The sequence below is a fragment of the Bufo gargarizans genome, chromosome 11 (genome assembly GCF_014858855.1).
Source record: "Bufo gargarizans isolate SCDJY-AF-19 chromosome 11, ASM1485885v1, whole genome shotgun sequence".
NCBI lineage: Eukaryota > Metazoa > Chordata > Amphibia > Anura > Bufonidae > Bufo > Bufo gargarizans.
In genome coordinates, this window is record NC_058090.1 from 41,036,105 (window position 1) to 41,062,951 (window position 26,847).

General features: G+C 42.6%; 1 protein-coding gene across 3 annotated transcripts in view; it reads right to left on the reverse strand.

Annotated features, from left to right (window-relative positions):
- Positions 1 to 15,122: 15,122 nt before the first annotated feature.
- LOC122921592 (cytosolic phospholipase A2 epsilon-like) overlaps positions 15,123 to 26,847 on the reverse strand; it is a 61,099-nt gene continuing 49,374 nt past the window's right edge. For all 3 annotated transcript variants that reach the window (XM_044271684.1, XM_044271685.1, XM_044271686.1), the window contains 6 exons: positions 25,384 to 25,521; positions 23,032 to 23,139; positions 22,667 to 22,861; positions 19,633 to 19,799; positions 16,818 to 17,004; positions 15,123 to 15,464 (listed from right to left, as the gene is read on the reverse strand). In XM_044271684.1, the coding sequence (XP_044127619.1) occupies positions 15,223 to 15,464; positions 16,818 to 17,004; positions 19,633 to 19,799; positions 22,667 to 22,861; positions 23,032 to 23,139; positions 25,384 to 25,521 (1,037 nt within the window). In that variant the 3' untranslated portion in view covers positions 15,123 to 15,222. The remainder of the gene's footprint in view (positions 15,465 to 16,817; positions 17,005 to 19,632; positions 19,800 to 22,666; positions 22,862 to 23,031; positions 23,140 to 25,383; positions 25,522 to 26,847) is intronic.

Below are 26,847 nucleotides of genomic sequence, written 5' to 3' on the forward strand. Positions count from 1 at the left end.
GATATAGTGAGGAAGCTCTGAGGAAACTGAGGGGAAACAGACGACTGAATTTTGCTACTTTCTATTGTTTTTTTGGTACAGTTGAAGAACAATGGGGAATAATTTCAGTATACCCGAAGGTTATAAGACAGCCAAAACATTGGTGAAGGAAAGAAAAGGTAAAGAGGGTCTGAAGAATGTGGAGAGAGTGTTGGAGAAGGCAGGTATGAAGTATGGGAATCTTAACCCTAGGAGTACTAGTACGGTGGCACCCTGATTTAGGGAGGAAGCTCAGAGGAAGCTAGTAACATAGTAGATAAGGCCGAAAAAAGACATTTGTCCATCCACATCGGCCTGTTATCCTGCAAGTTGATCCAGAGGAAGGCAAAAGAACCCTGTGAGGTAGAAGCCAATTTTCCCCACTTTAGGGGAATAAAAAATTCCTTCCCGACTCCAATCAGGCAATCAGAATAACTCCCTGGATCAACGACCAGGGAGTTAACAAGGTAATAGTTTTACAAACTCCAATAGTGCCAAACCCACATACCTTAATGTCACAAGTTCCATCCACTGCCACGTGTTTCACCTCGCAAATGCTTTCTTGAGTGTCCCGCTGCATCCCGACTGTCAGTATCTGTTTGCCTTTACATTTAACGGTAACCAGTATACTTGGACCGTCCTGCCTCAGGGAGCTCAGAACTCCCCAACCATGTATACGCAGGCTCTGCAATCTGTCCTTACAAACTGGGCACGACCCGGCTCAGTGGTCCTGTTACAATACATGGATGATTTGCTCCTGTGTGCTGAAACCAATGAAATTTGCTGTGAAGCGAATAGGTGTAAAGCCTCAAAATAGAAGCTGCAGTTTTGTAAAAACAGGGTTGCTATATTTAGGACACTGTCTCTCCCATGGAGCTCACCACCTAACCCCAGAAAAAAAAGGAGGCTGTTGAAAGTATACAAGTTATCAAAGGAGCACAAAGCCTAAGGATGTTTTTGGGGCTGCTGTCATACTTTTGCCCCTGGATTAGACATGGCTCCATGTTAATGCAGCCTCTGTATGATTGTCTGTCATCTGGCCCATTTCACCTTACAGACGAGGCAGTGAATAATTTTCATACATTTTAGCTGTGCATAACCTCGGCCCCACCCCTGGGTATTCCAAAATATGACAAGGAATTCCAGCTGTTCTGTTCAGAAATGTAGGGTCACAGCACGGCTCTCTATATCTGACAACTAATAGACTGCAAAATGGCGCAATTTTCAGCCAGATTACATCCTGTCGCCAGAGGAGCCCCCTCCTGTGTCAGGGCGGTAGAGGCAGTGCAGACAATGATAGAAAAAGCCTCTGAAATTGTGTTAGACTACCCGGTGATTGTACAAACACCCCATGACATGCAGGGCATATTAACATAGGTTCAACCTAAGCATATTTCTATAGCAGACTCCAATGTGCACTTCTCATGCCCGCTAACATTTCTTTCAAAAGATGTACTACTCTGAATCCTGCTACTTTGTTACCAATCACAGATTCAGAAATGGGGGAAGGGGGCATAGAAGGTACAGGCAGCCTCCTAAATTACATGATGGAATATGACCCCCATGACTGTGTACAATTAATGCAGTAAGAAATGTCAGGATTTAATCATGTACATGAAAACCCCCTTGATAACCCTGATTTTAAGTATTTTGCAGATGGAAGCAGGTTCACGGGAGAGGATGGCCGGTTCCACACTGGATATGCAGTGGTCACACAGCATGAAGTAGGGATAGCTGAACCGCTCCCACCTCACATGTCAGCGCAAGAGGCGGAGCTGAAGGCACTCACTGAGGCATGTAAATTGGCCAAGGGGAAGAAGGTGAACATCTACACAGACTCAAGGTATGCTTTTGGTATTGCACATGACTATAGACCTACAGTTGTTCTAGAGATGTGTCTGCTGCTAGAACTCTGTGTGACATTGACCTGGTCTCTAATCTGAGCTGCTCTTAACCTGCGATTTCTGAGGCTGGTGACTCGGATTAACTTATCCTCCGCAGCAGAGGTGACTCTTGGTCTTCCTTTCCCGGTCCGCATGTGAGCAGTTTCTGTGTAGCGCTTGATGTTTTTTGTGACTGCACTTGGGGACACTTTCAAAGTTTTCCCAATTTTTCGGACTGACTGACCTTCATTTCTTAAAGTAATGATGGCCACTCGTTTTTCTTTACTTAGCTGCTTTTTTGGTCCCAACCCCATTTATAAGGCAAGAAATCCCACTTATTAAACCTGACAGGGCACACCTGTGAAGTGAAAACCATTTCAGGTGACTACCTCTTGAAGCTCATCAAGAGAATGCCAAGAGTGTGCAAAGCAGTAATCAAAGCAAAAGGTGGCTACTTTGAAGAACCTAGAATATGACATATTTTCAGTTGTTTCAAACTTTTTTGTTATGTATATAATTCCACATGTGTTAATTCATAGTTTTGATGCCTTCAGTGTGAATCTACAATTTTCATAGTCATGAAAATAAAGAAAACTTTTTGAATGAGAAGGTGTGTCCAAACTTTTGGTCTGTACTGTATATGGCAGGCTAGAGACTTTCTAACATCAGCAGGCCAGCCAATTAAAAATAAAGACTCTGTACTTGAACTTATGAACCTTCTGTTATTACCAGAGGAGGTTGCTATTATTAAGGTAAAGGCTCATACAAGATGTACCACCGTGGTAGCAAAAGGCAATGATCGAGCAGACTAGGCAGCCAGACAAGCTGCACTCCAGCGACTAAATGCTGAAGCCACCCCGGTGAGAGCCTTGAGACCTGAGGACATTTCTGTAAGTACATTTCAACCAATTAAAAATAAAGACTCTGTACTTGAACTTATGAACCTTCTGTTATTACCAGAGGAGGTTGCTATTATTAAGGTAAAGGCTCATACAAGATGTACCACCGTGGTAGCAAAAGGCAATGATCGAGCAGACAAGGCAGCCAGACAAGCTGCACTCCAGCGACTAAATGCTGAAGCCACCCTAGTGAGAGCCTTGAGACCTGAGGACATTTCTGTAAGTACATTTCAAAGACTGCTCGAACAAGCCCCCCTCCCCCCCAGAGGAAATAGAACTTTGGGCAAAACAAGGAGCCAAACCTGATGAACATGGAATTGGGAGAATCAAGGACACAATTTGTCTACCACGCCCTCTATACCCAGCTATGGCTCAGGAGGCCCACGGGTCCACTCAGCTATCAAAAGGTGCCATGGTTAGTGTGGTTAATGCAGGGTGGATTTCTCCTGGATTTACTACAGTAGTCGCTCGATTTGTACAACGATGTATGGTCTGTGCATTGAACAATCCCGGTCAAGTGGTGAGGACTCCAAGCAAGCACACTCCCAGGTCACTTTACCCATTCCAGAGACTGCAGATAGACTATATATAACTGCCTAAGGTAGAAGTATAGCAATTTGTCCTTCCGTGTGTTGATCTCTTTTCAAGGTGGCTGGAAGCCTTCCCAGTAGCAAATGCAAATGCAAAGAAAACAGCAAAAAAGCTGGTCAGTGAACTGGTGTGCAGGTATGGTGTCCCTGAAGTTATTGAACCAGACAGGGGTTCACACTTCACAGGAGAAGTAATAAGGGAAGTGATGCAGGCTTTAAGGGTCACCCAAGCTTTCCATACAGCAAACCATCCCCAATCAGCGGCCGGGTCGAGCGCCTAAATGGCACGCTCAAATTGAAAATTCAGAAAGCCATGCAGGAAACTCAGAGGCTTTGGCCTTATACTCAGTCAGGACTCAGATCCAACAGTCCTTAATTTTACTGTTAGTGTCATTGAGTCCTCTAAACAGCACCTGGTGGTGTCAGATAAGTGCATTGTCCCATTTATCCTTCAGTTGTTGGTACAGGGATCTGTTGGATCTGTACTCAGAGTCCCGTGAGTTCAAGAACTATGCCTTATCTGGCAATCCCTTTGACTTTCAAAGAACTTATTCATATTTCTTGTTGGCTCAAAGAAGACCAGGGCCTGATGATCAAAAGTATAGCCCCACTGCAGTCCCTCTCTCCATAGCAGGGTGGGTGGAGGCTCCCTGGTGGCAAGACAAACAATAATGCAAGTAGTGTTGATTATAATAGTAGTATATACTGTGATTAAGCTTATGTTTATGTGCACAAACAGGTTCTGTACCAAAAGGAGAAACTACCAAGATTATTGAGAGGTCTTGGGAACTGCATCAATACCTGAGAGGGAATCTGGCTTCTGGATGGCAGTTGGACCTATCCCACCTGAAGTACCTCTAGGTTAAGATGTCAGTTCCAAGATATCTAAAAATGGGGGAATTGTGAGGGATGACAATCCATTTTGTATAAACATTTCCTCCATCTTGTGCATATGTGGAAAATTACTGAGCCAGCTGTAAAGGGTGAGGGGGAGGGGTTCTGTGAATAAACCAAATGTTCTAGCTACAAGATCAAGGTAAGCAGCTCCCTCGCTCCCCTTATCAGAGTTTGATGTCCAAGAAAGTTATGTTTTGTCTTCTAAGTTTCGGGATGTACTGCTGAAGAATGTCAACTTTGATATAAAATACTGCAGAAACTTTTCAATTATTAGAAGTCTGTTAGTATAGTGCGGAAGTATTGCCTTTTTTCTGAATAACGAATCAAATCATTAGTTTTGATTTCCACCCCCTTGGTGGTGGGCCAGATTTGTCTGTGATTATCTGTAGTGTTATAAAGATGTATATGTGTGTGGAATAAAGGAGAGCATCTGATTCAGCAGTGTGTCTGTGTCAGCTCTCTGAGCGCTCATAAGGACACTTCAATTGCGACCCCGACAATTATAGAAGAAGGGGCAACAAAGGAAATGTGCCAGTCTAAATGAAAGCCTAAAAACAGGCGAGCTTGAGAAATGTGCCCCGCAATTGTCTTACATCTGACAGGGGCCTCCCAACCTCTGGGCCCGCAGCAAGTGCTATGGCAGCTATGGCTATAGTTTCGCTATAGCTGAGAAATGTTTTTTTTTTTTTCCACAATAATGCCTCTTATTATCTTTTGGGAGACACCTATGTCATTTCCCGTCAAAACATTACTTGCTGGTTAAATAAAAGTAACTTCAAGTCAAAATTTGCCAGGGGTATTAATAATTATGGGCAGCACTGCATTATTTAATATAGTTGAAAGTGTATATTATCATTATAATTAGTATTATACATTGCACTATATGTTTGCACTTGTACTTTAATATTTTTATTTAGTATATAGACTCACCTAAAGAATTATTAGGAACACCATACTAATACGGTGTTGGACCCCCTTTTGCCTTCAGAACTGCCTTAATTCTACGTGGCATTGATTCAACAAGGTGCTGATAACATTCTTTAGAAATGTTGGCCCATATTGATAGGATAGCATCTTGCAGTTGATGGAGATTTGAGGGATGCACATCCAGGGCACGAAGCTCCCGTTCCACCACATCCCAAAGATGCTCTATTGCGTTGAGATCTGGTGACTGTGGGGGCCATTTTAGTACAGTGAACTCATTGTCATGTTCAAGAAACCAATTTGAAATGATTCGAGCTTTGTGACATGGTGCATTATCCTGCTGGAAGTAGCCATCAGAGGATGGGTACATGGTGGTCATGAAGGGATGGACATGGTCAGAAACAATGCTCAGGTAGCCCGTAGCATTTAAACGATGGCCAATTGGCACTAAGGGGCCTAAAGTGTGCCCAGAAAACATCCCCCACACCATTACACCACCACCACCAGCCTGCACAGTGGTAACAAGGCATGATGGATACATGTTCTCATTCTGTTTATGCCAAATTTAGACTCTACCATTTGAATGTCTTAACAGAAATCGAGACTCATCAGACCATTCAACATTTTTCCAGTCTTCAACAGTCCAATTTTGGTGAGCTCGTGCAAATTTGTGAGCTATTTGTAGTGGAGATGAGTGGTACCCGGTGGGGTCTTCTGCTGTTTTAGCCCACCTTTCTTTCCCATTCTGACATTCAGTTTGGAGTTCATGAGATTGTCTTGACCAGGACCACAACCCTACATGCATTGAAGCAACTGCCATGTGATTGGTTAACTAGATAATCACATTAATGAGAAATAGAACAGGTGTTCCTAATAATTATTTAGGTGAGTGTATAAGGGTTTATGATGTGCACTACTGACTATACTTTGTAATAGTTCCTCATGTTATGCTTTTAATCTGTCTTTATGGGATATGGTTAATTGTGTCAGTATCATGGTGAATAAAGATAAGGATTGAATATAATACATTTGTGATGGTATATTTTTTTATTTTAACAATATATCAAGAATTATATAGGTGTTTATGTTAATAGAGGTAACTGAGGGTACATCATATTGTATTATTATGTATTTTGCTGTTTTACTTCTGGCCGTAGCTACCAGCAAAGAATGGTTGGTAAAGGTTGGCAAGGAACAGGGCTAACCCCCATGTTCCTCCCCTCTTGGTGGGAGTGGGCTGGTCCTGATCCCTGCTAAGAGGGGGAGTCCCAGAATAACCTCAGAGAGGAGAGGAAGGAACCTGAAAAGCTCCTGCTCCCGTTACAGATACATTATACAGTAGTTATCACATATTCTTCTACCTCAAGTGAAATCTTGAGAATCTTGACAGCAGAGTGAGCAGCTATAACCAGCATCTACAGATACTGCTGTGAGGTGAGAGACTACGGCTAAGACAACCATCACCCAGAACATTACTAAGCCAGTACGAACTAAGGGGTCATTTACAGCCTGAGGGAGTACACCGTGACACCACACTTTAGGGCCACACATCAGGGCCACTACCACTCCTATCCTCTACACTGGTGTCACGGTCCCTCCCATGACAGAGGTGAGAAGATCTGAGAGACTGGCAGCACGTGAGGTTATCTGACAGTCTCTCTGTTCTCACCTTGCAGTGTTGTTGTTCAGTTATGACCACACCTCTCGTCAGGTGCAGCTCGTGGTCATTACTGAGGCTCAATTTAGTCCTTTCTCACACTGCTTGCCATGCGGTTGATATTTCTTGCTTGGTGTTGGTTGAGCTGGAGTGTTGTTCCTTTGGATCTCCTGCTCCTCCATTCTTCTTTAACCCCTTAAGGACACAGGGCGTACAGGTACGCCCTTGTGCCCTGGAACTTAAGGACACAGGGCGTACATGTACGCCCTGTGCATTTTCGATCACTGCCGTGCGGCTGGCAGTGATCGGAACCCGGTGCCTGCTCAAATCATTGAGCAGGCACCTAGGCTAAATGCGCGGGGGGGTCCCGTGACCCCCCCATGTCGGCGATCGCGGCAAACCGCAGGTCAATTCAGACCTGCGGTTTGCTGCGATTTCTGCAGTTTCTGATCCCCGCGGTCCCTGACCACGGGGATCAGAAACTTTAGGATTAAAAATTGTTTCCTGTATCCCTCCCCCCTGCACCCCTGAGTTATTCGAGCACGGTGGGAGGTGCAGGGGGAGGGTTGCGGGCGGTGCGGGAGGCGGGCGGTGCGGTAGGCGGGATCGCGATCCCCCGCCCGCCTCCCATTGCGTAATCGTTGGCGTCTAGTGGGTATACCAGGGTGCCAGCACATTGCTGGCACCCTGGTATAAACGGCTGACATCGGTGATGCGATGTCAGCCGTTTAACCCTTTCCATACAGCGGTCCGTACGGACCGCTGTATGGAAAAGGTTAACAGTAAGAGGGAGCTCCCTCCCTCTCCAATCGGGGGGCTGCTGTGCCTTTGCAGTCCCCCGAATGGAGAGGGAGAGAGCTTCCAGGCAGCCCCCCAAGCCCCGTCCTTACCCTTCCCCGTCTGCGCAGTTCTGGCCACTACTAAGCAGACGGGGAAGGTTCCCATGGCAACAGGACGCCTTCTCAGGCGTCCTGCTGTCCTTGGTGCTGAACAGATCTGTGCTGAAAGCATAGATCTGTTCAGACAAAGTGTAAGTAAAATACAGTACAGTACAATATATATTGTACTGTACTGTATTATGCAGACATCAGACCCACTGGATCTTCAAGAACCAAGTGGGTCTGGGTCAAAAAAAAAGTGAAAAAAGTGAAAAATAAAGTAAAAAATCAAAAAACACATTTATCACTGATTAAAAATGAAAAAAATAAAATTCCCTACACATGTTTGGTATCGCCGCGTCCGTAACGACCTGATCTATAAAACGGTAATGTTACTTTACTCGAACGGTGAACGCCATAAAAATAAAAAATTAAAAACTATGATGAAATTGGAATTTTGCCCACCTTACTTCCCAAAAAAGGTAATAAAAGTGATCAAAAAAGTCGCATCTACGCCAAAATTGTAACAATCAAACCGTTATCTCATCCCGCAAAAATCATACCCTACCCAAGATAATCGCCCAAAAACTGAAAAAGTTATGGCTCTTAGACTATGGAAACACTAAAACATGATTTCTTTTGTTTCAAAAATGAAATCATTGTGTAAAACTTACATAAATAAAAAAAAAGTATACATATTAGGTATCGCCGCGTCCGTATTGACCGGCTCTATAAAAAATATCACATGACCTAACCCCTCAGATGACCACCGTAAAAAAATAAAAATAAAAACGGTGTAAAAAAAGCCATTTTTTGTCATCTTCCGTCACAAAAAGTGTAATAGCAAGCAATCAAAAAGTCATGTGCACCCCAAAATAGTGCCAATTAAATCGTCATCTCATCCCACAAAAAATGAGACCCTACTTAAGATAATCTCCCAAAAATTAAAAAAACTATGGCTCTTAGACTATGGAGACACTAAAACATTTTTTTTGTTTTAAAAATGAAATTATTGTGTAAAACGTACATAAATAAAAAAAATTGTATACATATTGGGTATCACCGCGTCCGTGACAACCTGCTCTATAAAATTACCACATGATCTAACCTGTCAGATGAATGGTGTAAATAACAAAAAAAAAACGATGCCAAAAAAGCAATTTCTTGTTACCTTGCCGCACAAAAAGTGTAATATAGAGCAACCAAAAATCATATGTACCCTAAACTTGTACCAACAAAACTGCCACCCTATCCCGTAGTTTCTAAAATGGGGTCACTTTTTTGGAGTTTCTACTCTAGGGGTGCATCAGGGGGCTTCAAATGGGACATGGTGTCTAAAAAACCAGTCCAGCAAAATCTGCCTTCCAAAAACCGTATGGCATTCCTTTTCTTCTGCGCCCTGCCGTGTGACCGTACAGCGGTTTACGACCACATATGGGGTGTTTCTGTAAACGACAGAATCAGGGCCATAAATAACGAGTTTTGTTTGGCTGTTAACCCTTGCTTTGTAACTGGAAAAAAAATATTAAAATGGAAAATCTGCCAAAAAAGTGAAATTTTGAAATTGTATCTCTATTTTCCATTAAATCTTGTGCAACACCTAAAGGGTTAACAAAGTTTGTAAAATCAGTTTTGTATACCTTGAGGGGTGTAGTTTCTTAGATGGGGTCACTTTTATGGAGTTTCTACTCTAGGGGTGCATCAGGGGGGCTTCAAATGGGACATGGTGTCAAAAAAACTGTCCAGCAAAACATGCCTTCCAAAAACCAAACGGCGCACCTTTCACTCTACGCCCCGCTGTGTGGCCGTACAGTAGTTTACGGCCACATATGGCGTGTTTCTGTAAACGGCAGAGTCAGGGCAATAAAGATACAATCTTGTTTGGCTGTTAACCCTTGCTTTGTTAGTGGAAAAAATGGGTTAAAATGGAAAATTAGGCAAAAAAATGAAATTCTCAAATTTCATCCCCATTTGCCAATAACTCTTGTGCAACACCTAAAGGGTTAACAAACTTTGTAAAATCAGTTTTGAATACCTTGAGGGGTGTAGTTTCTTAGATGGGGTCACTTTTATGGAGTTTCTACTCTAGGGGTGCATCAGGGGGCTTCAAATGGGACATGGTGTCAAAAAACCAGTCCAGCAAAACCTGCCTTCCAAAAACCAAACGGCGCACCTTTCACTCTACGCCCCGCTGTGTGGCCGTACAGTAGTTTACGGCCACATATGGGGTGTTTCTGTAAACGGCAGAGTCAGGGTAATAAAGATACAGTCTTGTTTGGCTGTTAACCCTTGCTTTGTTAGTGGAAAAAATTGGTTAAAATGGAAAATTAGGCAATAAAATGAAATTCTCAAATTCCATCCCCATTTGCCAATAACTCTTGTGCAACACCTAAAGGGTTAACAAACTTTGTAAAATCAGTTTTGAATACCTTGAGGGGTGTAGTTTCTTAGATAGGGTCACTTTTATGGAGTTTCTACTCTAGGGGTGCATCAGGGGGCTTCAAATGGGACATGGTGTCAAAAAACCAGTCCAGCAAAACCTGCCTTCCAAAAACCAAACGGCGCACCTTTCACTCTACGCCCCGCTGTGTGGCCGTACAGTAGTTTACGGCCACATATGGGGTGTTTCTGTAAACGGCAGAGTCAGGGCAATAAAGATACAGTCTTGTTTGGCTGTTAACCCTTGCTTTGTTAGTGGAAAAAATTGGTTAAAATGGAAAATTAGGCAATAAAATGAAATTCTCAAATTCCATCCCCATTTGCCAATAACTCTTGTGCAACAACTAAAGGGTTAACAAACTTTGTAAAATCAGTTTTGAATACCTTGAGGGGTGTAGTTTCTTAGATGGGGTCACTTTTATGGAGTTTCTACTCTAGGGGTGCATCAGGGGGCTTCAAATGGGACATGGTGTCAAAAAACCAGTCCAGCAAAACCTGCCTTCCAAAAACCATACGGCGCACCTTTCACTCTACGCCCCGCTGTGTGGCCGTACAGTAGTTTACGGCCACATATGGGGTGTTTCTGTAAACGGCAGAGTCAGGGCAATAAAGATACAGTCTTGTTTGGCTGTTAACCCTTGCTTTGTTAGTGGAAAGAATTGGTTAAAATGGAAAATTAGGCAATAAAATGAAATTCTCAAATTTCATCCCTATTTGCCAATAACTCTTGTGCAACACCTAAAGGGTTAACAAAGTTTGTAAAATCAGTTTTGAATACCTTGAGGGGTGTAGTTTCTAGAATGGGGTCATTTTTGGGTGGTTTCTATTATGTAAGCCTCGCAAAGTGACTTCAGAGCTGTAGTGGTCCCTAAAAATTGGGTTTTTGTAAATTTCTGAAAAATTTCAAGATTTGCTTCTAAACTTCTAAGCCTTGTAACATCCCCAAAAAATAAAATATCATTCCCAAAATAATTCAAACATGAAGTAGACATATGGGGAATGTAAAGTCATCACAATTTTTAAGGGTATTACTATGTATTACAGAAGTAGAGAAACTGAAACTTTAAAATTTGCAAATTTTTCCCAATTTTTGGTAAATTTGACATTTTTTTATGCAAAAAAAAATATTTTTTTTAACTTTATTTTACCAGTGTCATGAAGTACAATATGTGACGAAAAAACAATCTCAGAATGGCCTGGATAAGTCAAAGCGTTTCAAAGTTATCATCACTTAAAGTGACACTGGTCAGATTTTCAAAAAATGGCCTGGTCCTAAGGTGTAAAAAGGCTGTGTCCCTAAGGGGTTAAAGATAAGTGCATTCTGTTTAGCATTTTGTTGTTGGCTTGTGTTTGTTGTTTTCTAGGCCTCAGGGAGACGCTGGTTCCTTCATCTGGGAAGAAACCAGTAGTCTCATTCCCTGCCACCGTTCCTAGGGCTTCCAGGGCTAGGCTCCGGTGTATGAGTATTTCCACCATCTGGGTCTACTCATACTGGTAGGAGTCAGGGAGAGGTCTAGGGATTCATAGGAGGTCACCATCCCTCTTCCTTAGCTTTGAGGCCTAGACTCTGGTCTATTCCCTTCTGTGTGTATTCTGGTGTTTCCCCTTTCAATTAGGTGTGACAACTGACTCCTCAGGGAGTCGCTGTAGAAGCAGCTGCTGTGACCCTCCCTGTCAGTAATGGCAGCTGAGGCCACTACTTCACAGCGCAACACAATCCAACACATAGTAAGGTGGCCGCTGCATCTGTACCACCTGACAGGTGCATGCGACATCCTGCGGTGCAGAAACCATTGCCAGTAAATTGGAATCACACAGGGTTTTGTAGACCAATAGGTTTATAGTACAACAGAGACCAATGACATGCTAGTAACAGTGGCCCAGAGTTACTAATGTGTGTGCACCTAGAATAAGTTTAAAAAGTGAGGCAATTGGCACCAATTTTTTCTGAAACATGTTTGAAAAGGGGGTAGGGCTAAACAGGAAGGTGCGTGCTTTCACTGTAATGGGCATGGCCTGAAATGTGGCATTTTGCTCCAAATCTGCACCACAATTCTACCATAAATGTTGTCTCACAGAAAGCCAAGCAATAGTTGGTATAGGGTCAGAGAAAATTGTCTTTCCCTGCCCCAGCCTGAGCCCCTGTGATAAACCTGGTCCAGGTCTAGACACCTGTCTAAGCTTACGCCATCTACAGGATTAGTAAATCTGCACCAGTGTTTCACAATAGAAAATGGGCACAGTATATGGCATATATGCCATGTTAATTGCCACTATAACAATTAATTTCTCATTCAACAGCAGCAAACACACAATCAGTATATGTTATTATTATTTATTATCAATTACTTAAATATACACATTAATAAGTACATTGAATATTAATATCTATACTTCATTTTCTTCCTACGTTCAGCATATATATGCTACTATACTATTGTTGTTCATTGAGGCTGGATATTGACTGTTTTCAGCTTCTATCACTATAAGATGCAGAGATCTTCACTGCTGTAACATATCCTGCAGTAGTCTGGCTGAGGGAGTGATCAGCTATGCCGAGCCCTTTGCCAAAATGCACATTTATCCTGATTATTTAACTATAAAGTAGGGGATATTGGATATTTTATTTTTATTTTACTTTGTGTGATGCAGAGCTTTATTGAAAAAGAAGGACCATAATGCGACTGATACATAAATTGAAATCAGTGAAATCTGAAACTTGTCTTGCTAGTCTTGACAATTGATAATTTAGGGGTCATTGACCAGAACCGGCAGTGCCATGAGAACATCCGTCTTACTATACTAGTATAAAATGATGCTCTTTGTCATAGAAATGTTTAATGTGATCAACAGCATCGGCTATTAAACAAATGTGGTGACATCAAATAGATATGAGGATTTGTTTTTGACACTGAAGTGTGTAGTTATAGCTCTTTAGGGCAGGCCATCCATATTAGATGGATGGGGGTCCGCCTCTTGGCAGCCCCACCAATCAGCTGTTCATATATTCAGAACACCATATTTTTAGTAGTGATGATTGTTCTAGGTATTTCAGCTTTGCCAAATTCAGTTACCAACTTTAGGAGAATTTGCTAGTAGTTTACAGAATTATTTGTCTGACTAGTGAGTCCTGACTACAAACAGTCTCCTCTGTAGTCAGGTTCTACCAGTAGATGATCTCCTTCACATGATGCAGATTATGTTGCAGAAATTTCAGCCACTGGAAATCAGTTCCATTCATTTTAATGCACATGGATTTCTGCAAGCCCCATTTTTGTGAATGGAACCGAGTTTCAGTCGTGGAAATATCTGAAACAAATTCTGCAGCGTGTGAAGGCATGCTTAGGCTCCTGGCAAGCAGACTGTTCTCTCTAGTCATTGATCCTACAGTTTCATCCTTTCTCAGTTGTTGCACAGTGAACTACGGTGTCTGAGAAGAATCATCTCAGCAGCTGGGAGAAAAGGAGGACTGAAAAGACATTACAGGTAGGAAGAAGTGGTCTGTCATAGTGTCGGAGAGAAGATTCTTAGCAGGAGGATAGAGCCATCTTGAGAAGGTAAAAGTCAGAGCAAAATGTAAAAAACTAATGGTCCTAAAGGTCCAGGTACAAAAATTGAGTTTAGAGAACCTTCATTTTAAGATTTATCCATCTGGAACATGCATGTCAGGTATAGAAATCACTATGCATCTATTCTTGATGGACTCTAGTGAGATGCTGTATGTTTCTGTTGGAATACTTAGTACCTGAATACACTGCTATGGTTATGCTATATTCTGAATCATGAATCTGTGACCTGATATATCTCATACCATCGTTGCCAAGGATCCAATACAAGTGTGATTTTATTCACCCAATGTTACAAAGCAACTTTTATGTTCCTCATTAAATAGGTTGAGCCAAGCTTCAAAGTTATCTCTTGTCTACAGAATAGCGATGACTAACTGATAGGTGGGGTCTAACTGCTGGGAACCGATCCAGAGAACAGGTGTCCACCTCCTCCATCCTAATGGAGCATGAGGTCAAGCATGCACCCTGCTACTCCATTCATTCTCTATGAGACTAACAGAGATAGTCGAGTTCTGTTCTTTGTCAGATCCCCACCAAGCAGTTAGTCCTCCTATCCTGGTGATAGGAGATAACTTTAAAGGGGTTGGCCACTTTCTGGTTAATGTTGACCAATGTCTATGTAAGATGATTATATGGCACTTACTAATATAACCTATGTTGAAATTCTGCACCATTTTCTATATTTCATAAGGTATGCCATCTTTTGTGCTGTCCACACAAAGGTTTTGTCCATAAAATGGCCGCTGATGGAGGGTCATGTGACCAGGCAAATCACCTCCATTTCATGTCTCCTCCGTTCAAACACATTTCTCCTGCCAACTGCACTTGTTCTGCTGAGAGTTTAGTGCACGTGCTGTGTGTTTAAATAGAGGAGGCATCACATGTAGGTGATCTGCCTGGTCACATGACCCTCCATCAGCGGCCATCTTATGGACAGGACCTCTGTGTGGACAGCACAAAAGACTTAGTATTCAAAGTGGTGTACCTTATGAAATATAAAAGTGGTGCAGAATTTCAACAAAGACTATATTAGTAAGTGCCATATAATCATCTCACAAACACATTGGTCAACGGTAACCAGAAAGTGGCCGACCCCTTTAAGGCTTGGTGCAACCCATGTGAAGTCATTTTCAAGCTTGAAAATGGCTATAAATGGTCTTCAATGAAGAGCTGAGATGTTGCCTTGTAACGCTGGGCGAATGAACTTCCACTTGCATTGGATCCTCCTGGGTAGTGTTGCTTCTTTCTTCTAGAGCCAATGATTTCCATGGAGGGTTTGGGGTTCTACCCTCTGAAACTTAGCAGCCACATGGTTCAGCTTCAATAGTGCTGCTCCACCCTACCTGCTTTATATACCACACACAAATGTTCACATGAGTTGACTATATTTTGTAAGATTTAAATATGTATTTCCAACCGAGTCCCGTGAAAATGCTGCTACGAGCTTCCAATTGTTGGAATCCAGGTGTTAAGTCTTCTTTTGCACTTGATGAACTTCATGCGAAAGATTCCTCGCTTTCCTGCTCTGTACTGCAATGCGCAGAGCATCTAGGATTAACTCTCTGTTGTTTGAGAGGTTGTACTGGGTTAGTTTCATCAATCTGTCAAAGTCCCGCTCACTGTAAGTAAAGTTTGTTAGAAAATAGGGGGAAAAGGCTCCCGTAACATCCACATTCCCATCTGACATTTCTTCTGGAGATCTTAATACACCTGAAAGAAAAAAGAAACAAATTGTAGCATGGTATAGAACTTGCAGTGAGGTTGCCGCAAAGTAGCGGGGCGGAGAATGGGAGTGGTAGTGACTCTAGCTGCAACAGATATTCACAGTGGCAGTTCTAACACCGATTCTCCCTAGGGCCAAACAGTGACAGGAGGGCGCCGCCTTTCTTTCCTCGGGGCAAACCATAAAGTTGGCGCTCCTGCCGGATGGTAGTTAGGGTGCCCTTGGTGTTTTGAGTTTTGTACATGTGCAAGGGCAGGAGGTGTAGGTGCTGTGGCCAGCAAAGGGTGCTGGAGTCAGGACCCAGGCCAGTTGTAGAAAATAGACAAGTCTCTCTTTACTAAAGTGCATAATGGGAGTTATAGTACATCCAGTGGTATCAAAAACTGTTTCAGACAATTCTCAGTGCAAATCTTCCCTGAAAGTGTTGTATGGATATAGGCAAGCAGGGGGGTTGTAGTACTCCTTTCCTCTATCTCTGCATAGTCTCTCTCTCTCTCTCTCTCTGCAGAATCTAAGCTGGTAATAAGGTTCTTGTAAATCGTATCCTTATTTCTAAGGATGATGGGTACAGGATTAAGATACAACTGGCCAGGATTGTGTCAAAGTATGAAAGGTGTGCCTTAAAACAGTGAATTGACTACAATGCTCAGCCTTGCAGATTCTGACCTTCTTGGTTCTTTCTTTCCTCTGTCGAGTACTGGAAAGTAGAGAGGCTTTCTTGATGCAAAGCTTCAAGAAGTGAGCACATGTAGCTCCTCTCACCTCCTCAGCTATTACAGAACTAGGAGTGGGCCTAAGTCCATCTCCTTGCCTCCTACAATGGAAGAATCAGGATTGTTAACCCCGACTGATCCATACAGAGCCATACTGGGTTATACACTACATCAGAACATTATATAACAAGAAACAATTTGCAACTGCCCTATTCTGGGGCAATGCCAGTAGTCTAATACTGATATTTGATAGGAATTATTTTGCACCCTCCCTCTTGAACGGTTACCATGGCCCATGGGAATGCATGTACATGTACATATTAAGAAATCATTAGTGTCCATAAGCTGTTAAAAAAAATATCACAGACAAAAGGAGGTACAATAGGGGCCCATAGAATTGTATAGTTGCACCACATAGATCCGTAAATGATGATTTTATCTAAGAGCTCAAAGAGAGGAGACCCAGCGACAAGGTCGAATCTTCTGTGGATAACCCATGTTTACTCACCCTCCCTATGACACAAATTGGTCCTGCTTGTAATATAAGTAATTGGGTAATTTCTTAAGAAATTCATAATAATGCTGTAAAGTAAATTCAGATTAAATACCAGCACTCTGTGATCATACCTGGTTCCTTAAATTTTTTGAAAGTCTCATTCACAAGGGGGAAGTGAAGTACAATAGGACACGCATTATTATCTTTTTCATTGAAAACATAGCACTCCTTGTGTGTCTTCCTCTCCTCCTCACTCAGCGATACCTTAGGGAATACAATACCTTGTGTCGTGCAGTAATTACACGTCTGTTCCACAGACTGAAAACAGATAAGAGTGTGTGAATAAATAACTTGCAATACAATTAAGTACGTATTCATAAGTACTACCCACCAAAAAAAATACAATATATACACAAACATACTAGGACACACCTCTGTAATCATTGGGTTTAGGTGTTTTATTCAGTCCCATTGCCACAGGTGTATAAAATCCAGCCACTAGCCATGCAGTCTGCCTCTACAACAACATTAGTGAAAGCCCAGCTCATCTAGTCTTTGAGTAATTTCGTTCCTAACATTAACTGTGAGTGGTATTTTTGCAAAGTGGAAGCGTTGAGGAACCACAGCAACTCCTAGGAAGTGGAGGCCACGTAAAGTTACAGAGTGGGGTCGCCAAGTGCTGAGGTTCAAAGCCACCAACGATCTACTGACTTTAAAACCGCAGAGTCCAAACCTCCTCTGGTATTAACATCAGCTAAATACTGTGCTGTAGGGAGCTTCGTGGCATGAGTGTCCACGGACGCAAGCCATGTATGCAAGCCACAGGACTCTGGAGCAGCGGAAATGTGTTCATGCTTCTCTACTTCAGAGTCTGATGGACGAGTCTGAGTTCCGCAAATGCCATTAGATCTGACTGCATTGTGCCAACTGGAAAGTTTGGTGGAGGAGGAATTATTTTCCAGGGGCGGCGTAGGCCGTTTAGTTCCAGTGATGAGAAATCTTAAAGGGATATTTTATTTTTTATTTTATTTTTTAACTAATGACCTATCCTCTGGTCATGAGTATATTCTTGGTAAGGGCCCGACTCTTGGGACTCCGGCAATTCACCTGTTTGAGAAACACTGCAGCTCACGTTAGTGCCGAAGCATTTTCTAGGCCATGTGACATCACGTTCATCGGTAAAATGAGCTCAGCTCCATTAAAGTGAATCGATCTAAGCTGCAATACCAAGCATAGACACTATACAACGTACGGCGCTGTGCTTGGTAAACAGAGAGAAGCCCGTGGGGGGGCCTTCTCAAACAGCTGATTGGTGGGGGTCCCCGATGTCGAACCCCATCAATCAGATACTGATGACCCATCCAGAGGATAGTTCATCAGTTGAAAAATCCCGGAAAACTCCTTTAACGCTTAGGCTTACTAAGAAATTTTGGACAATTGTATGCTTCCAATTTTGTGGGAATAGTTTGAAGAAGACCCTTTTCTGTTCCAGCATGACTGCGTCCGACTGCACAAAGCAAGCTCCATCTGGGTATGGTTGGGTGAGTTTGGTGTCGAAGAACTTGACTGGGTGCACAGAGCCCTGACCTCAACCCCATCCAACACATTTGGGATGAACTAGAATGGAGATTGCGAGCCAGGCCCTTTTGTCCAACATCAGTGTCTGACCTCACAAATGCTCTTCTGGATGGAGGGGCAAATATTCCCCCAGACACACAACAACATCCTGTAGGAAGCCTTCCCTGAAGAGTGGAAGCCGTTTTAGCTGTAAAAGTTGTACCAACCCCATATTAAGGCCTAGGGATTTACAATGGGATGTGATAAAAGCTCCTGCAGGTGTCATGTATAGGTGCCCTAATACTTTTGTCCATATAGTGAATATTTTCTAATTATTTGTAATCAGAGGGTGACTGTCTTACAGTGGATTGCAGTCCGGTAGCAGACTGTCCCAACCCACCTCCGTTCCATCGCTGCTGCTTCAAACCTTCGGCCCGGCTTTGTTTGCAAAAAATTAAGCGGTGCTGTGCCCGATCACTGGCCTCAGCGGTTTCATGACATGTTAAAGTCAGCGATCGGCTGCAGCAGTCATGTGTGGTATATGGGCATGTCATCACTGCAGCCAAGAACATGATGTAATGGCTGCAGCAACTAGGAGGTTCAGAGTGCCGATGCAGGAATGGAGGGGGTCTGTAATGATGAATATAATTTTTTTATTGCTTTAACAACCTTCCAGATATATATATTTATATATATTTTTTTATATACAACCCCTTTAAGATGTTAATAATGGCTAATGATAATGTATGGGGCTGATTAATGTTTTTTTCCTTCCTTTCTCCTTTTCACTTTCTTCTTCTCCATTCCTTTTCTTTACCCCCCCCCTCCTTTATCTATAACTTTATATTTACTTCTTATATAAGTTGTATAAATAAATGTCACATTCATTGTGTTTACGTAATTGTCTCATTTTGTACATTCATTTTTTAATTCATTTCTTGATTGATGTCAGTAAAAGATTTTGATCATAAAATAGCCATGTCAGGATGTGAGGAAGCCGCCCCCCCCCCCCTCCTATATTGATGACCTATCAGGATAGGTCATCAATATCAGATTGGCGGAGGTCCGACACCCGGCACCCCCTCCGATCAGCTGTATGAGGAGACGGCGCGCGCAGTGTGCACGTGCCGTCTCCCGTCTCTCTTCCTGCTGCTGCTATGTCTATGACAAAGCAGCAGCGAACAGGAAGAGAGACGGGGGGCGGCACGTGTACTCTGTGTGCGCCATCTCCTCATACAGCTGATTGGCGGGAGTGCCGGGTGTCTGACCCCGCCGATCTGATATCGATGACTTATCCTGAGGACAGGTCATCAATAGAGGAGAGCCCGGACAACCCCTTTAAGCATAGCTAGATAATACCTTCTGCTACAGTTAGAGAAAATGACCTACCTGAAGGGGGGTGTCTAGCGTATAATCTAAAGATATTATGACGTCGACTTTCCTCTCTGTTCGGAGTAAAGGCGGAAAACTGGCATTAATGAAATAACCAGCGTCCACAAGACACAGATTGTCAGCAAGTGGTGTGAGCTTATTAGGAAAGTTGTCTAAATCACAATCTGTAAGACAATAAAAATAATAATAACAATAACATAATAGTAATAATAATATAATATTAATAAAAATAATAATGAAATAATAATAATAATAATAATAGTAATATTAATAGCATTAACTCCTTAATGCACAGTGAAGTACAGGTACGTCATTTGCATTAAGGGTATGTATAGAGCAGGCTCAGGAGCGGAGTTTGCTCCATATGAGGGGGGTGCAAGCTGTATAATACAGCAGACACCTGGTCACAAGGACCTGCGAGGGGTCGTCCAGCCGTTAATATTGATGACACCCCTGCCGATCTGCTGTTTGAAGAGAAGGCAGCGCACCATGTGAGCGGCGCTTCCGCTTCATTACACTGCACTTTGTCTTGGAAATATAAAAATATTTTTCTTACGTTGTGAATGCTGTAACGGGAAAAAAAAATAAACATACATACTGGTATATATTTTTATATATATATATATATATATATATATATATATTATATGAAATTCGGCAGCACTCACTTTAGAGGTTATCAGGTGCAAGCGTCTCGCCTTTGACCATAGGCTTGTATATTCAAGGAAAAATCAACGCAGCACTCAAGAGTATATATATATATATATATATATATATATATATATACCGTATATGCCGGCGTATAAGACGACTGGGCGTATAAGACGACCCCCAACTTTTACACTGAAAATATAGAGTTTGGGATATACTCGCCGTATAAGACTACCCCTTTTTCAACACACAGCATTACATTACTGCATCCCACCACCATCCCTAGGTACCACCGCCATCCCATGGTATCAGCACCATCCCTGCATCCCACCACCTTCCTTGTCCTGCCTCCCAGACCCTAAACATGTGCCACCTATACCCTGAACATGTTTTTGTTATGTTATTCTTCACATTCACATATGCACATCTGCGCCGCACTTAGATACGCCGCACGGAGATCTCGCACATGCGCAGGAACGAGATGCGAGCGGCCGTGAGGATCCAGTGTATCCACGCTCGCCGCATGAAATCTCGCACATGCGTAGGAGCGAGATGCTGGGAGGATGGCGGTACAAGGAGCATGCAAGGTACAGAGCAGGGGGGAGGCATACAAGGTACAGAGCAGGGGGCGGTATACAAGGTACAGTGCAGGGGGGGCATATGCCGTGGGTTACATCGCAGCTCTCAGCTGCTGGGGATACAAGGCAATAGCCTGGGCTCTCTCTGTTGATAGTTCGGGCGTCCCGGCACTGCAGCGCCCGCCATACCCGGCGTATAAGACGACCCCCCACTCTAGAAAATATTTTCTAGGGCTCAAAAGTAGTCTTATACGCCAGTATATACAGTATATAGTGCAATTCATCATTTTTTGTGACTGTCCCCCCCCAAAAAAATTGAACAAAAAGGATCAAAAAGTCATAAGCACCCCAAAATGGTACCAATAAAATCTACAGCTTACCCCGCAAAAAAAACATGCCCTAATACAGGGAAATATGAAAAAAGTTATGGCTGTCAGAATATGATGATGCAAAGAAATTATTATTTTTATAGGTTTTTATTTTATTTGAATGTAGAACAAAATAAAAGCTATATAGATTTGGTATCGCTGTAATCGTACCAACCCACAATAAGCCTGTATTGTCATTTTTAGTGCATAATGAACCCCATAATAACACCCCCCCCCCAAAAAAAAAAAATTATGGTGGACTTAGGTCCTTTTTTACAATTTCACCCAACAATTATTTTTTTTTTTCATTTTCTAATACAATATATGTTGATTAAATGGTGCCATGAAAAATACAAAATTCAAACGTTGTGGCGCTTGCACTGCGCACTCTCCATTCACTTCTGTATTGTCAGGGTATTTTTAAAGTACTGATTGGTTCTGTCACTTTAATTCTGTTTTCTTTTATTATTACCATTCTGTGTAATGATGTGCCTTGTAATGTAGTACCGATCCCCCATTGTACCGATCACATTCCTGAGGGATCTCAGAGACATGCGTGCTACAGACTGGAAGAGGGGCCTAAAGGTTTAAACTCTGTGACTCACATACATTCGGGGGACTCCACCTAGAAATTCATCTTAGGTAAGATGTAAATATGGATTTGCCCTATCTCTTGTAAACCCTGGGGTGTCGGTCATGCATTATAACGCTGATTGAAGGAGTCTCACCCCATAATATTGCATATTTAGGCTGGTGATGTATTAACTTTTTATTGAGTATATGATTTGTCTGTGTAATGTTATATGTAATCACACTTAGTAAATATATTTATTCACTTAGCCTGCATAAGCCTATTCGATCTCAAATCTTTTGAATTCATGTTTTGAAACAACTTCTATGGGAGTTCTGAAAAGAGCCAAGCGAGCTAGCTCAGTTATTTCTGGAACTCCCATAGAAGCAAACGGAGGGCAGCCACCTCTCCATTAACCATTATGGCAGTTCAGAAAATAGCCAAACCAGCATTCAGCTATTTTCCGCACTACCATAGAAGCGAATAAATGGTGGCTGCGCTTGCACAGTGCGCTTGTTCACTTTGGAGGCCCAGTTTTAGAGATAGGCTATATGCCACCGATGTGTGAGATGGGCCAACCCCTTTAAGGGGTTAAAATAGTAATATTAAAAATAATAATAGTAGCAATAAAAATCATACTAACAATGATTCAGATAGTATAGAGCAGGGATCAGCAACTTGCAGCACTCCAGCGGTTCTTAGACTACATAACCCAGAATGTCCCATTCACTTTTTTGGAGAGGTACAAGAACAGCCAAGCAAGTATGCATGCTGGGACTTGTAGTTTTACAAAAACCAGAGTGCCTGCTGACCCTTGGATTAATGCAACAGCTATAGCTATATTACCAGAATGCGTGAATTACCTTTCCATGTGTTGAACTGTGGCTGCTGATGATAATCTTTGTGTAAGTAAAGTCCCCGCAAGAAATTGTATTGCTCCCCATCTATGGGCCTGTTGGTCAATAACCCCTTCCAAATGCGACTGAAAGTACCAGCAGGGGTGAACAGATGGGTTTTTGTCTGCGCAGATTCTCTCCTCACCAGGATATCTTCTTTGTCTAAAAGCAAAGCAACATTGAAAAAAACAACATACTATTGCAGTTTACATTTTTTATTATGTCTGTAAAGTGCGGCGGAATATAGCAACGCTATATAAGTGCATAAAATAATAAAAGAAAATACTATAAATATAGGAAGAAAGTATATGTGAATACAGAAAGTAATTTACCAATATCCTTAATTCTGTCTTTAACCCACGTCTCCCAGAAGGTATCCGGTTGTGTTGTTAAATACCAAGTGTCCACTAAATTCAAGGAGAAGACGTTTCCCCATAAACCTATATGAGAGGAACAGCAAAACACATTAGTCAGTTATGGATCCCTTCACCACATTTTGGGGAGGATAGTAAAAGACGAGAAGACAGCGGCTATGGACAGTCAATTGTACTGCTAAGATACTGAAGACCTACAGTATCCTCAGCATTAGTCATCAATATCAGATTGGCAGGGGTCCGACTCCCGTTATTCCTGGCGTTAAGCTGTGTGAAGAGGTAGCGACAATTGTGCGAATGAAGATTCCGCTTCAGAATTACCTTTGCACCGGCTGCACAGTGTAATTACACTTACACATGAATGGGACAAGCACCGCCGCTACAAGTGAGACGGCGTGCAGTTAAGTTTTAACAAGAAGCAGGGATTGCACAGGGGCCGCTACCTCTTCAAACCGATGATCGCTGGGCGTGGTGGCAGTCGGACCCCCGATAATCGGATATTGATAACCTATATTGCAGATAGGTGATCAATATAGGGGCACAATCCCTTTAAACTTTAGCGGTATGTAGAATGTCATTTTGTTTATAATCTACCAGGGGAAATACTTCTGAAGACCAATCCTCCAGCTGAAGAGAACATGTGCAGGTCAATGTTAAAATGAAGCTATCTCTGCCTATGCAGGTGATATCATGTGTAAGAACTTAAAGGGGTTATCCATATGTTGTCCTCAAGATAGCTTGTCAATATCTGATCGGTGGGAGTCTGAGACTCCACACCCCAGCCAATCAGCTGTTTCTACGTAGTTGGCACCAGTGCAGAACTGCACAGTTTTCTCAGTGCATTCACTTTAGGGCTCATGAACACGGCCGTTGCTCGGTCATGCCTGTATTGTGGCCCGCAAACAGCGGGTCTGCAATATACAGGCACCGGCTGTGTACACCCCACATCACGGATTTGGACCCATTCACTTGAAAATAGAACATGTTATATTTTTTTGCAGTGCGGACTGATCACGGACCCATTCAAGTTAAATGGGTCTGGACCGTCTGTGGAATCCGCACGGATGTTGCCAGTAAAATGGGGACCACAAATTACGGTCCCTAACGCATGGAACGGCGGCGTGCATGAGACCTTAATGGGAGCAGTGCTGCAGTAACTAGCTACACCCACTGCACAAAGGATGGAGGTGTGTAGTTCAAGCCCTGGAGCTACTGCAGAACAGCTAATCAGCGGAGCTGCGGGGTGTTGGACCCCAGGAGATCTGATATTGATGGCCTATCCTGAAGAGTAGAAAATCTCTTTAAAGGTTTGGAAACATTCTTAAAAAGTTTCTTATTTTTCAGATTTATCTCCCTACTTAAATTATGTTGTCCAGTTCTAAGCATTAGGCTCCAAGCACATGGTAGAACCCCTGAAAATCCCTGAGGCTACCTCTACGGGCACCCCTTTTATCACTGTGCAGCACTTTATTACAGGATTAACCCTCTAGGTGAGAGGGCCTTCGTAATTCAATAGAGCATAACAGCATGTGATACAAACATCTGAATTAGCGGTATACAGAGGTAGAGACTATGTCATAGGGCCTGGCTTTTAAAGGGGTTGTCCTACCAAAAATATTCTACAGTTTTCAAACCAGCACCTGGATCTGAATTCTTTTATAATTGCATGTAATTAAAAATTTAACATAACCACTGAGTCATTCAATAAAATGTATCTAGTAGAGCGCCACCTGCTGTTTGTTTCTTTTCTTATTTCATTGTCCGTCTCACTGAGATGGCCGCACATGCTCAGTTTCATTCTTCAACTGCCTCCTGAGCTGTGATAGGGTGAGAGCTGCAGCGGAATGGACACACCTCCTGAGCTGCAGCAGAAAAGACACTCCCCCTAAACTGTAATAGGGAGAGCTGAGACACTCCCCCTGAGCTGTGATAGGGAGAGCTGAGACATGCCGCCTGAGCTGTGATAGGGAGAGCTGAGACACGCCCCCCTGAGCTGTTATAGGGAGAGCTGAGACACGCCTCCTGAGCTGTGATAGGGAGAGCATGGACACGCCCCCTTAGCTGCAGCAGAAAAGACACTCCCCTTGAGCTGTCAGCTTGATATAAATCTAGCAGAGCAATGAATGGGGAGATCTCTGGATCTGTGTGAGGTCCAGGGCTGGTTCTAGCTTTGTTAGAAAGAGATTGTTATGTACTATATGAGGGCTGATTTGCAATTTTTACATTAGTCATGGGATAACCCCTTTAAAGTATCATAAAAAGTCAAAGGTTATACAGAGCCATAATACGGTCACATGCATGAGACCTTACCTTGTAGAAAGCAAATACGTTGTTCTGGGTGTTTCTTCATCAAGTGCCCCATGTAGAATTCACTCCCAAAATCCTCTGTTCGGATAAAGGCGCCATATTTGAGGAGTCCTACTTCATAAGGCGTAAATTCACACCACTCTGAAATGACACACAATATTTAATAAACGGATCTATGAGTGAATTCATATTAATGTCATCAGAGTAACAAATCCTTCTGTGCTTCAGTGCGGTGCAGATGGTTGGCACTGCGAGGAGATGTTGAATGGAGGGTACTGTTGTATGGGCACGAGGACTGAATGGCCGGGGATGCACACAGCTGGCTGGCTCTTTGAAGGGGACATTGTGGTTAGCGTTGTGACTGGATGGCCCCATTGTGGGGTCCTGTGACAAGTTATGTTATAGGAGCACTATAGCTGGCACTGCTAGAACTGTTGCTGGCTGCAATATGGGACTTTTCTGACTGGTGCTTTATGGCACTGTGTTGTCACTCGATACACTGCAATTACACTGTGGAGACACTAAAATCCAGGACCCACTTCTAAATTTTTACCTCTTAGATTGCGGCCATACATATCACATTATTAGAGGGTGGGGAACGTTTACTAATGGTATTTATAGCAGCAAAATAAATTACTGTCACTGACGAAACATATAAAAAAGTGCCACTAAAGCATACATTTTAAAGGGGTCGGCCCTTTCTGGTTACTGTTGAGTTGACCAATGTGTTTGTGAGATGATTATATGGCAATTACTAATATAGTTTTTATTGAAATTCTGCACCATTTTCTATATTTCCTAAGGTATTCTCCCTTGTTTACAAAATCTTCTTGCTGTCCACACAGAGGTCATGTCCACAAGATGGCTGCTGATGGAGGGTCATGTGACCAGGCAAATCACCTCCATGTGATGTCTCCTCCATTCAAATGCACTGCGCCTGCACTAAACCTCCAACAGAACAGGTAGAGATGGCAGGGGCAGTATATTGGAATGGAGGAGACATCACATGGAGGTGATTTGCCTGGTCACATGACCCTCCATCAGCAGCCATCTTGTGGACATGAACTCTGTATGGACAGCACAAATAACTTTGTAAACGAGGGAGAATACCTTATGAAATATAAAAAATGGTGCAGAATTTTAACGAAGACTCACATTGATCAACAGTAACCACTTTAATGATCATTATTAAAAAAAACATTAAAAGATTGTAAAAATGAGGCGTGGTATAGTAGAGGTGTAGAAATTGGAAGAGCACTCCTAATACATGCAGTAGTGAGGTGCCACTGGGAGAGGAGTTCTTCAACCACACCCGATAATGTAAAGAATTCAGGGCACACTCAAAAATGGACATCAAATCAAGTCTTTGTCATATATTTGTCTTCTTATAAACCAAAATTTTTTTTGTCTCCTGTATAAATATTCCAGTTATTTTTACATACATGAGTCCAGATATGGTAAGTGACG